General features: G+C 40.5%; 1 protein-coding gene across 3 annotated transcripts; it reads right to left on the bottom strand.

Annotated features, from left to right (window-relative positions):
• Positions 1-3,094: 3,094 nt before the first annotated feature.
• Positions 3,095-13,396, bottom strand: LOC123970313 (beta-1,3-N-acetylglucosaminyltransferase lunatic fringe-like). Of its 3 annotated transcripts, none has more exons than XM_046048304.1 (8): positions 12,870-13,396; positions 8,419-8,467; positions 7,751-7,853; positions 7,507-7,660; positions 7,024-7,106; positions 6,763-6,922; positions 6,596-6,681; positions 3,095-5,487 (listed from the first exon to the last, which is right to left on the bottom strand). In XM_046048304.1, the coding sequence occupies exons 1-8, from the start codon at positions 13,236-13,238 to the stop codon at positions 5,421-5,423; spliced, it is 1,071 nt and encodes a 356-aa protein (XP_045904260.1). In that variant the 5' UTR covers positions 13,239-13,396; the 3' UTR covers positions 3,095-5,420. The 3 variants fall into 3 exon arrangements, with proteins under 3 accessions (XP_045904260.1, XP_045904261.1, XP_045904259.1); XM_046048305.1 differs by having other exon boundaries at positions 7,024-7,103; XM_046048303.1 differs by having other exon boundaries at positions 7,024-7,109; positions 12,870-13,395.
• Between the last annotated feature and the right edge of the window lie 208 nt (positions 13,397-13,604).

The raw sequence follows: 13,604 nt of genomic DNA, 5'->3' as shown, positions 1-13,604 counted from the left end.
CATTTCAACCCGTCAATGGGTAAAAAGGTTGAACATCAGTGTTTCAAGTAAATAAATCATGTATTCTTTCAGCCTACTTATTCAGATTACTTTTTCAGAAGAAGAAATCACCTCCATGACTTAACATTTACGATTATTCCTAACTAATATCAAAGTCCATAACACGTCCATCTAAAAACTACACTTCAAGCTTTTCTCAAAGAAACCCTGTTAATTGAGAACAAATATAATAGCAGTAGACCCTACAGACATGGTGTAAGGTTTAGCCCCATGGTGGAAGGAGGAGACATGGACAGTTCTTCACCTGGTGCTTCAATTTATTTTTATACCAGATGCGTGGAAAGTGCAGTTGTGCAAGTGAGGTATTGTAAAAATATATCAAAAATTAACAAAAACAAACAACGAGGAAACTAAGTATTTACTATTCAAATTATCATTAAAAACTGAGATTACACAACACAAAAACCTGTATCAGCCCTGACTATTGGGCTCCAGCACATGTGCCCTTCCAGGACAAAGCTGTTCTCCCCAGGGGAGCCTCTGCCTCCTTCCTTTATACCCGAAGCCCCTCCTACAAGACAAACCAAAGTTAATTGACAATCAATTAAACACCATTATGTTATCTCAACAATCAAACACATCTCTGGCTACATCACCACACAACACATCAACTAGAAAACCAGAAATGAAATGTTACCGGCTAAACAAAACAGCAACTTTAAGGTACTCCCGTACACCCCTCTGTACTGGCTCACACTTGGACCATTCCAGGTCTTCCCCCTATAAATAACTCCACACTCCATCACTTCCTGTTTGCCCCTTCGGCCCCGATCACTGCTTGAAGATGAGAACAGGTGAATAAAACACAAACACTTGAATGACCTTGGGTAAATCCCATAAGCTAAAATAAATTACTTGAAATGAACTGTGTATGTGTTGTATTTATCCAACCATGATTTCAACTCTTCCAACCAGTACTTAAATGAACTGACATGAAATGACAGGCCATGTGTCCATTGATGCTAGCCCATATGCTAAGGGTAACCGTCCTATGCTAATGCTCAGCTAAGGTTAGCTTAGCATGCCAAGACCAACACTGCTGGCTTCAATGAAGGCATGGGGTAGCCCCATGACACATGGTTTTTGTATAAATTAAGGACAATGAGAATTTGTAAATATTATTTTTGGGTTACAGATCAATGTGTTGTATATAAGAGAACTGGAAACAGACTCAGGCAACACCCTGATGAAGGCAAGATGGCCAAAATATTTGTTGTGAATATAGCATCGTGTACTGGAGAAGAGTTGTCTTGTGCAAACATTGTGGATCTGTGACACTTGAAACTGACACCAGAGCTTTATAGATATCTTTTCCAGTAATGAAAGTGTGCAGGTTGTCCTCAGCGTTCAATCTAAAAACTGTTCAGTAGAATAAAGATTGTTGTGAAGGGTGGTTTGTCCTGAGTTGTTGAACACATCTAGATGTGAATACCAGGAAATGAGAGCTGAAATTCTGAACTCTTGTCTCATACTCATCTTTTGATCTTAAACCCAAATGTCTTCAGTGAACAACAAAAACAAAGGAATCTGCCTTACTGTTCCATTACTTTTGGTGGGTACTGTATTATCACTGGAAAGCTCTTAAAACTGATCGTGCTGCCAACTGCAAGAAAAACACAATCACAATCATCTTTATTGCCAAGCAGGTTTACACATACAAGGAATTTGCTTTGTTGTTTTTTGTGCATAACATTAAACATTGTAGGTAGAAAATATAAGAAGAATAAAGCGAGTACTGCAGGTCAACGATCATAAATAAACTTGACAATAAGATATTAATAAATATAAAAGAATGATAAAGAATATGTACAATATTGCTGTTATTTAAAATACAATTTGTGTAGGGATGTGCAAAATATTTATTTTTTTAATTTGAGATCATTTGCTCTTTGTTGTAGCTGTCAAAAGATCAGCTGCACCTCATGTGGCACATGCTTTATGCTGTTTAAAGGCAATAAACAGAATGTGACTGATTCAGACACTCACAGCAGCTGTCTGGAGAAAACTCCCACACAGAGCAAATGGGCTCAGTCAAAAAAAAGATGTTCAACTATTGCAACTCTTCATATTCAGGGTTGGTTTTCTTGTGCACCATGAGTCAGCATACAAATCTCTTCATGCCTGTTGTGGTATTTCTGGTGGTGGTAACCTACTTTTGATATACAGAAACAACTTCAGGAAAAAGACGGCAGGTGGTTAAACAATCTATGATCCACAGTTCAACCAAGTTCAACTAGAATTGCGCTGGCCTATGGCTAAAAGTGAAAAACAAGAAGACAAATGGAAATGTGGAAACTTAACCTCACATATTTTAGAAGTTAGGGATGTTGGCTCCCACAGGTCTGATGATGCACTTGCCATTTCTGTTTTTCATTTGGTTTATTGATAGTTTTAATATATATATATATATATATATATATATAAAAATAAAAAACACACAATACATCCAACTTTGTTAGAAAAAGAATTGGGCTTACATCCATCTTTGTCCCTGGTGTTTCCACAGTCCACATTTACAAATGTCTGATCTGAGATAAAATTTGAAATACCTTCAAACAAGTATTAACATAGGGTTGTAAGTTTGTCAACAGTTTACGTATACAGCTAAATATAAAAATAGTTCAGGGTAGGCAGCAGAGAGCCATTTTTAATAAACAATCCTAGATTTTACTCTTTGCAGTAACACATACAGCCAGCAGGTGTCACAGTCCTCTCACGGGTATATTAAACCTAAGAATAACTTCACAAATTTACTACTGTGTATCACTGTTTGTGCAAGTGCTCCCCATGGTCCACACAATGCGACATCTCTTGAGTTCACAGTGGAAGAGACACACCACACACACCACACACACCACACACACGCAGTCCGCTGATGTTTTGCCTCCATCTCTCCAGGGCCATGTGTATGGCTTGATCAGATAAGAGGCCCACTGTTGTTTCTTGATGTTTGTGGGGAATTCTGTGGGGTTACGGGTACAGAGGAGGGGTCTCCAGACAGAAACCCAACAGCTCATAAAAAAGGTCAGAGGTAAAAGGTCGAAGCAGTGTCCCTTTCAAGTATACTGAAAGGGACACACAACTGTTTTTATTGACTTTCATGTCTACATACAGTCCAGATACTGGAGTGAGCATGTACACTTCAGTTGTTCATCATATACATTCATTTAACAAGGGACAGAATTTAACTTAATGACTTTCATTCAGTTGTAACAACTGCTTTCAATGCACAGAAAGATAGAAGACGACCCAACATGAGTCATTTGTCGATAAAACCACAAAGGGGATAGCTTTGTTATCTGCTACAGTATAATGTTTTAAAAGCAGTGTGACATCATTAATAATCATTATGCACCCAAGACAGGTGAGATCCACCTTTTTAGAATATAAAAGAATATTTTGTAACAGAGGCCTCACTGGATGAGTTCCAAATATAAAATTAGACAAAATAGTTTGCAGTTAACCTAGCCTACCATAAAGACTAGTGACAAGAAGAAACAGCCAGCCTGGTTTTGTCTATGGGTTATCTGCTTACCAGCCATACCAACATATCTTGCTTGTTTTGTGCTTTTACAGGGGATTATATTGGACAGAGCCAGGCTAGTGGTTTCCGGTTAGCTAAGCTAACTGGTAGCTTTATATTTAGTGTACATACACCAAAGTGGAATCAATCTTCTCTTAACCCTCGTTAAGAAAACAAATGAGCGTACTATAAAATTCTTCTCTAATATCCTTTTATCTTATGATGAACGGCAAACAGCAGAAATAAAACAGCAAAGTGCTCAGTCATTATGATATACTTCAGAGAAAAGATAATACTGAACACTGACAACATAAAACTTCAGATACGGAGTCTGGATTCTATAACACCATCAAAATCCCCTACATGTTTTTTGCTCCAACATGCTAAAAAATGATGAACTGAACCTTATGCATTTCTGTGTTAATTACTTCACTTCATCTATTCAGTGTAACAGTGTCACGTATTGAATCCAAACTGGTTAACACTGCAGCATGTAGGGGCGCAGGGTGGCGACTAAGTAACATATTCACATACCTTCAAAAGATTGATCTTTCAGAGCTGAGAAAGTGGAGAGAAGACACTGGAAATGTAGGACAATGCAAGCAAAAGACGAGCAAGCTACATTAGACAGAAGAGATTTTGAGTGGACAAAACTCCTATACTATTGTCATGGGACGGTAAGTGATGGTGAAAGAGTGGGACAGTCCAGCAACAAAGATTCATTTAAATCAAGTCTCATCTTTAGTCATGATGGACGCCTGGCATGGCTCCAGGGATGATGGTCTCAATCTGTCGGTTCGTCTGTTGATCCAACACTTTGGTTCAGAGTGAAATATCTCTTTTTACTAACTATTGGGTGGATTGCCAATACGTTTATAGGATGAATGCTTTGGGGACTTTGGTGATTCTCTGACTTTTCAAGGAGCACCAACAAAATTTCCACTTACCCAACGTTGAGATGTACAGTAAAAGAATAATGCTGGTTTATTACTACTTGGGTCTTTCATAGTTTTGGCAATCGTTTCTCTCGTCAGAAAAACATCGTACTCACCAAAGTAATTTCTAAGATCTAGTAATCGTTAAAAAGAAGTTCTGGTCCAAAGGTAACAAAATCTGCCTTCCAGCACTTCCAAAACTCACTAACATAAAAACAATTAAAGCAACAATCTGATCTGATCCCAGATCTCAGCAATTAATAAAGAAATAAGCAACAGTAGCATTAAACTCAATGCAGAGTATGCAGAGTACAGCTGAAGCTAACAAACAATAGCCAAAACTGACAGGACTGCTGAGCGTGGCGAGGTGCATCTGAAGCTGATTCATGTTGAGATTAGACAGACGTTTGACAGGCTCACCTCTACGTTTGGAGCTGAGATGTCCACCGTACAGAGGATACACCCTTTTGATTTAGGTAACAACATGGCTTGTCCTCCCGTGCCACCCTCGGGTCAAACTTTACATTTTCTTTTCTTCAGGGTCAAGGAATAACAAAGTTGTGGCTCAATTTTTCATCCTTCCAAACATCCATCACTACTTTTCTACTCTTGTTCCAATTTTGGGCCTTTTGAATCGGGTGATAGAGTTCAGATGTCAAACTAGTAAAATGGCAGTCCTTCCTAAAAACACAGTCTACTACTCAGATTGCTGTGGGACATAAGGAAAACGTTTATGTCCAAATGTTTCTGAGATTCTTCAGTATTCAGGAGCCAGCGGAGGGCAGCAGTGTGACTCCTTCATGTTATTCCTGGATGTCTGTAATGATTTCCTCCTCCATCAGAGAAAATTGAGTTTAGGCAGACATTTACTTATTCATTCAGTCTGTGTCTCTGGAAGGGTGTTAAAGTTGCCGGGAGCTGGGGCACCAAGGAGTGTCTGGATACAGCAGACAATGGACCGACCTGAACCTGAGAAAGAGAGGGAAATGAGTGTCACAATGCCTGGAAGCTGCCAACTGGGGATTTCAAAATAAGACCGTGAATACAATAAGTCATGTGTACAAACACACATACACACAATGAACAAAGCCAGGAAACTTGTCATAGTAGTAAAACATACACAACAAGAAGCGCTTACATAAAGGAGAATAGTAAGACACATGTTTTAAAACTAGAGCTCTCTCTGAAATAGACTGCCTGAGCAGTTGCAGGACTGCATCAGAAATATACAAAAATACAATATAAACAATGTATTATTGATTGTGCGAAAAGATTTTTAATCTTTTTCAATTAACCCATCCGCCAATAGGTCAGCAAGCTTATCTGATTACCTCAAGCCCTCCCTCACACCCTCTTGGCACACTGCCATCAGTGTCTACTGAAGACTGACAACTAGAGGACAAAGAAAAAGAACAGGCAAACAAAACAATACAAAGGATAAAACAAAACCTGATCTCAGTATTCCTGACATTAAGGGGGATTTTTTTTTTTATTTGTCCGGGAAGGGGGACAAATGTATTGTTTTGTTTGCCTGTAACATCAGTATGAATGTTGGTCCTCTTTGTGATGTGTTATTGCCCCTCTACTGTAAATGTTCACAGAGAAGGCCATCTTTTGTGTTTGTGACTGAGCATCACAGACTGGATCAAAAAAAACAAACAAGGCTGCCCTTTTCAGCGCCTGCATTCACAGGATAAATCAATTTAGCACCAGCCTATTTAATAAAAGTTGGACACTTACATGGGAGAATAAACATAAAAAATACAACTAACTTATTAATTGGTTGGTTCATCAACAGCTATGAAATGCCAAACATTTTCTAATTCCAGCTTCTCAATTGATTTGATGCTCTTCTTTGTCTTATGTGTGATGTCTTAATAAAGGTCTTTGTGTTTCGGATTGTTGGTCAAATAATCTATTGGAAATATTGAATTTCTCACAGTACACATTATGGACCAATCGATTAATCATTAAATAACTGTTAGTTGTAGCCCCAGATGTTTCACTGTTGTGTACTGTGTTCCTTTGTGCATTTTGGAAAAACAAAATTAACTCAAATGTCATAAACCTTCCCTACCTTGTGGGATCTTCACTTTTTAAAAATGGTCCTTTCAGGTTGACAGTGTTTCTGTTGTTTTCCATTGTGCCGTAGCTGAGAGTCACCTACAAGTGGGGACAACAAAAACACAAGCTGTTTAGACAGCTGGCAGATCATTAAGTCTGTTTGTGTGAGCGTGTGTGTACCTGGCTGTGTATGTCTGACACCAGTCCCAGGTTCTCCAGGTGGGAGTGGAACAATGCAGAGCGGATGAGGCTCACGCTAAGTAGCGCTTCGACGATGTAACCGACTGTGCAGTCGTCTGGGAGGCGAATGTGCTCAGCTGTCGCCATGAAAGTGCCACCACTAGACAGAGGCAGAAGTAGAGAGCATAAGAAAGAGGAGATTTGATAATATAGCTGACACAGCGGCAAAAAGTCTCATGATTTATCCAAGTGAAGATTTACCTCGCCCAGGGCTTCATCTTCAGAGCAAGGCCATGGCTCAGACAGAATCCTGCTCCTCCTGTAGCGAACCAGAAGCGCACCTGCTTCTGCGCACACGCACGCACACACACACACGCGCGCACACACAATGAATGAAGGTGGTGTAATCATACAGTGCTTTATGTGCAGCCTTGGGATCAGTGAAGGGTAATCCAATGTAGCGCTCCCTCTGTGGTTAGCTGAGCCCAGGAGAAAACTAGGGTAAACTGATGTTTCTTTAATCACTTTTTACTTCTTGCAACTTAAAAGAATGTTTTTAAAAAGCGTGAGACTACCAAGGGACCTAGATCTAGATGCATATTTTAGTTATGGAGCAGGGAGTTAGGATGTGAAGCTACAACATGAGTACAGAACATACAGCTTCTTTAACTATTCTAAGTCAAGTTTAAGGTGACGCTCTCTGAGCCTCTGCAAGACGAATCATATCAAGTTTTGGGAGTTTACCATTTCGGTGGTGCAGAGCCTCTCTGTGGCCTCTATTGGTCGCTCGAGGCTGGGCCGGCCGATGTAAATATCCTGCGTGTGACTGTACTGAGACAAGAGTTTCAGGAGCGAGCCGACGTTCAGGTAGTTATCATCATCAACGTGACAGAACCACCTGCAACGGGTGACGCTGAGAGTTAGGAAACTACTCTTTTTGTACATTTATGACAAATGTGTGTTACTGTGTGCGGGGAGTACATCTTACTTCTTGCCGGATTTAATAAAAGTGTCATATTCCAGAGCCATTTTACAGGAGAGGGCCTGACGATTGTGTGCCGCTGAACAGTTGGTGTTGATCAGGTGAGCTCCTGATAAACAATAACAAACAAAAAATCAATAACCAACCCCGACACAGTAATTATTGTATAATTAGAAGTCAACCAAAATAAAATGTGAAGAATATTTTGAAGTTAAAAAGTGTAAGTTTAATGAAATGAACAAAACAAAATGCAAATTGGATAAAGAAATGTAATGGGAAAGAAGTAAAGAAATACATTTATTTGTTGAAGCCATTTTTATTAAATATTTGTTTCAGAAGCAAGAAAGCAGTCTGAAAAGGTTATCTCATTACAACCCAACTGCTTGAAAACACCATAATGAAATATCATTAATAATCATTACACATTTTTCAGCATTGGGTTGTACAATGTCTCCGATAGTGAGAAGAATATCTCATTGAAAGTAAAACAATTCCATGAGTAATAAGAGGAACGGCCTGTGATTAAACTAAAGTGACTTCCTGCACTTAATGGAAACACAGTATTGCCCAGTCAGCAGCCTGGTTCCTGCTTTCCTGCTCACAGAGTGCAGATAACACTGCTGCTACTCAGCAAAACTGCTCTCAGTGTGTGTGTGTGTTTGTGTGCAGCTCACCCATCCTTGTCCTCAACTTCTCGTCCTCTCCATCAGTGAAAACGTACGTCTGTGGAAAAAACAAAACACAAACACACACAGTTCATGTTATTCCAGCCACCTTTAGTGACCATGAGGGAACCAAAAACACCATTATACAGAAGCTCTAACTGCTCCACTATCATTGTTCCGGGATGATTGTTTATGATCTCAGGTGAGACTCAACCTGTTTCCTCTGTCTCACACACACACACACACACACACACACACACATGCACACGCACACGCACACGCACACGCACACGCACACGCTGCAGCAGCAAGCAACGCTGATATTGGATTGAGGCCAAGACAAAGGTTAACCTCTTGTCTATCAACAGCAGAACAGCTGGTCTGCACCCTGTAGCTTTGTGTGTGTGTGTGTGTTTATGTGATGAGTGAAAGGGTTGAGGGTCATTGTCTACTCATGGAGCCATGCAGGCCCCTCAACTTTCCACAGGAAGTAAACACACACTGTGGGTGCACATGCAGAGCAATTTGTAAATATCCTCTAGGCTCTAGGATAGGATAGATTTGAAGTGAAAATCTGCTGAACCCGATGCTTTAATATTAGGCTGTTTACATTCCTATTGGGTGAAAAGGATATTCATTTTTTTGTCACCACATGTTAGGACAATGCAGCAGGTCAACGATATACTGAACATCTAGACAAGGTAACCAAAGAGCTTTTATGGCCAAACAGTGTGATGTTCTTGTCCAAGTCAATCACATGAACTCAGCCCAATTAAGAAGCAGCTTCACTTGCCACATGCTGAAGACCTGAAGGCAAAAAGTCCCCCAAAACAAGCAGCAAGAGGTAATGATGCCTAATAAGCACAATTGCGATGCAGGGTTCCTACACCTTCATAAGCTTCAAATTCAAAGACTTTCAAGTCCCAATTACCTCAAATTTAAGGACCCAACACAATATACTTTAAACCAGTAATTAATTACCACTAGGCTTTACAGAAACTCACAGACAACAATTAGAAAGAGCCTTGAGAACACTTCTCAATTGTGCTGTGTTAGTAAAGTAAAAAAAAAATTCAAAAGAACTTCAATTCCTATTCTTGCACAAAATATATAAATTCAAGCACTTTTAAATGGCCCTATTTGTGTCCATTTTCAAAAACGTTCAAGGCCTTGAATTTTATCCAATTTAGCTTTTGGCTTGTTAACATTTGCTGTGAAGAGACCACATTCAAAAAAAATCATCCTCTGGGGGACAATGAATGTGTTTACAAAGTTTCACGGCAATCCAATGTCCAATACTTGGCAAAATATTTCAGTTTGGACTAAAGTAGTGAACCAACCAACCCACAGACACTGTCAGCCAAAGGGCCACGCTGCTAACATGGCTAAAAACATTAAGGTCTAAGTTAAAACTGGAATAAATTTGATTGTAAAGACCTGCTTAACAATAAAACATAGTCATTTAAATGGCTGTGTATGTCCTTTCACTTTGATGCCAAGGCCTGCAAACCAACTGATCAATACTTAATGGGTTTCTGCAGTGTAAGTCTAGCAGAACATCAGCAGGAAAGATGCCAAAAGTCTGCTTGTGTGTGCCTTTAGACATTAATTGGCTGCAACTGACTTTACACCAAATAATAAATGACTTTTATGTTCTAATGTTTGTGTTTTACTTTCTGCTTCCTAAAAGATCTATAATTCATACTTTGTTCATCTGATGCATTTGTGAATATCCTCAATGTTTAGCTAAAAGTCAGACCTTTTTGACTGTTTAATTTAAAATCCTGTATGCTGAAGTAAAGGGACAATAACACAAAACCTGCCCTAATGCCGCCAGTTAAAAAGACCAGGCTCAGACAGATTCCACTTTGCAACCTTCCTGCCATGCAGCACAAATTCAATAATAAATCTTTGGTGTAAGTACTGCGTCATCATATCACTGCCTGTGGTAGAGAGAAACAGATATTGGGGGGGGGGGGGGGGGGGGAACAGAGAGTCCAGCCAGCTGTGAGTTTTTGTCAGGCTTTTTTTCCCTACTGTGAGCCTCTTAAGCTTCTAGAGAGGAGTCAGCTTCTGTGTCATACCAGTGTATGCTTGGGGCCAAGCTAGGAGGAGAGTGAGGTGGGGGTGGGGTTTGGAGGGTCAGTTGTTCTCCAGGAGTTGAGCTTTACAACACAGGAAACAGCGGCAACAGCAAATGAAGCAGGAGAAGTGGTGTCCGTGTTTACTCTTGTGATCAGACACATTTTTAACTTCCCATGAGAAATCTGGTGAGTTCCCAGGGCATTTGTGTTTGTGATGGTAACACTGTGAGAATGTGTGTGTGTGTGTGTGTGTGTGTGTGTGTGTGTGTGTGTGTGTGTGTGCCACTGTATTTCCATTACTCAGCAATCTTATAGTATAGAGGTGTGTCTGGGAAACAGGTAGAGTTACACACACCTGACCGTGAGAGCAGATGTAGGAATGCATCACACACACACACTCACACACCCCAACTGAATTCCCCAACATAAACTCTATTTACATGTCAACAGTCTCAGTGCAGCAGGACATGAGACTTGAGCGAGTCCTTCCTCAAACACTGAGGTTTAATTGGAAATCACAGCGACCGCTACGGTCCACAGTCATGTCTGCATTCGATTACGAGCTTTGAAGCCGCTGGGTGCAGTTTACCACAGTCCCATGTGTTTTATAGCAACAGATTCATCTTTGACTCACTCACCACTATGATTCAGACTAAAAAGCTGTCTGTTCGTACCGTTTGATCTCAAATATTTATCTGTGAGACACTACCGATTCAGTAGTCATGTTATAACTCCTCCAGATCACAGGACTGGTGGTTTGATGACTAGGGAAAGATGGTTTCTAATATCAGTGGTGGAAGAAGAATTTCCCATTTAGAGCTGCAACGATGAGTCAATTATCAAAAGTTAACTGAAAAACAATTTTGATAAAACCGTTTAGGTAATTTTTCCACACAAAAGTGTCAAGATTTCCAGCTTCTCAAATGTTGGCTGGATAAGAAAGACACAACTCAAGACAGCACCTTGGAGTCAGGGAGCTTGTTGACGGGCATTTTTCGCAATTTTAAGCAACTAATCAAGTAAATAATCAGTATATTGTTCAAAAATGAAAATCATCAGTAGTTGCGGCTCTATTCAGATTTATTTAAGTAAAACAGTGATACAAAAATACTAAATTACAAGCCAGTGTTTTCAGTGTTAAATGTCTGGTTTAGGGTTAGAATTAAGAGGTATTTTAATGTTGAACCTGATCCATGTGGACTATTATCTCAATGTATAGATCTGCTATTGGGTAAATTCCAATCATTAAATCACATTTATGATGATTTATGAACAGCAGATGTTTTCCATGTAAAATCTTTATCGGAAAACAACCCATTAACTGTCTCATAAATCTGGCGTTGTTCAGTACCTTAAACTTGTATTTTGTTACTGAAACTGCAAAGTGCATGGAAAGTGCTTTGAAATTTAACCATGAGCCACGACTTCTCAGTTTTAATGATGTTTGAAGCTGGCTTTCATAGTGCCGACAATAGTAAGTCCCTGCATGTTGACTGCAGTCTGAACTACAACTGAACAATGGTTTTGTTGTATTTGCAGTCTTGAAAGAAACCTGCATCACAATGAAACGACTTGACAAAATCCAGGGTTCATTATCCACCAGATTTCTCCAGTGTAGTCTTTCCTCTTTATGACCCCTGCCTGTATTATGTCAACACATTAGCAGCAGTGTGGTTGGCCTGTTAAACCTCAGATCTCCCTCTCATACATAACAAAAGGCCTCTATCTCTGTTTTACAATTCACTGGCAGGCGGGATCAAAGAGCCAGTGGTCCCAATCACATTTCTGGGGGTTTATAACTTTCTTGCAGTAGCAGCAGGCGATTACTATACACAACATTCCTTGATATGAGGACTGTTTACAGGGGATCACACTTTGAGCTCTGGTCTTAAATTATCAGCACTAATCTGACATGAAAAGGTACAAAACAGGAATTTCCCTTTTTGTGACCCTTCACTAGCCTATAAATCACATAAACACTAGGCACAAGAGCTCAACATTTACAAGCAAATTCAAAGTAGCCTATACTGTCTGGTAGCCTGTTTATTCTCCTCTTGTGCAACTATGATTTGCACAATATAACATAATGTAAAGGCTAATGATAATTCTTCTATTCTTCTAGCCTATTCTTTCTGAATGGATTGGACCTACATTAACACTCCAAATTGAAACATGCAGTAGTCTCCTCCAGCTGCAGTTGTCATGTTTTTATTTTTTATTATTAAGTAAAAATCCAATTTCTATTATTTTAACTTTATAAAAGAGCTGGCTGTGTCGCCTGATCTAAGACAGTTTCCTGTAAGAAATTCAGGTGAGCTGTTTCCAAGGTTTCCATGGATCAGGTATCTTCTAACAGGTAGCACGCCGCTGGCTTACCTGTTGCACGTTTCTGGAGATCCAGGTGTCCAACAGGAGCTCCAGTCTCTGTCGGTGATATCTTCCGGTTGTTTTCACCGCTATGAACAGGTCGGCCGGGGAGAGATGCTCCACCGGCCCGCGCGGAGCGCTTTTCCGCGGGGGGGCGCTTATTGCCCTTCTCTCCCGGGTCAGTTTCTTGAAATACGCCGAGAAAACTTTTCCGCTCGTCGCTGCAGCTGGAGGCTCCACCGGGTCTCCGCTGCTCGGGTGTCCGAGAGTGACGACCAGCATCCCGGTCACGAGCAGACAGGTGACCGCGGCGGCAGCAGCGCGGAGTCCTGTTGCCGAGTTGAAGGTGTTTTTTGACCCACCGGAGGATTTCCACATTGTGACGGAGTGGATAGTTTTACCGCTTCATTCATGGACAGAGGGAACTCTAATGAAACTATTTTCTTCAGTTTAAAACATGTCCACGGTACCAAAAGTGACAGCCACCACGTAGGTCTCCCTCACTGGATGACCTTCCAACTGTCTGAATGACTCGCTGCTTTGCTTTACAGTGAAGTTATAAATTCCACCAGTGGAGAAGACGGCGCCTCGTTGAACCAATGGCCGGTTTGAGCGCTCTGTGTGGGCGGGGTTAAGCAGCAAAGAGGCGGCGAGGCCTCTGGATGAACATCCACATGGCGATAGACTGGAAGCAAACAAGCAAATTTCATATAGCCTACTGTAATTTACAAAAGCAATTTACAA

This window comes from Micropterus dolomieu, linkage group LG04, assembly GCF_021292245.1.
Source record: "Micropterus dolomieu isolate WLL.071019.BEF.003 ecotype Adirondacks linkage group LG04, ASM2129224v1, whole genome shotgun sequence".
Lineage (NCBI taxonomy): Eukaryota > Metazoa > Chordata > Actinopteri > Centrarchiformes > Centrarchidae > Micropterus > Micropterus dolomieu.
Note: the sequence above shows the minus strand (reverse complement) of the source record. Positions and strands in the feature narration are given on the sequence as shown.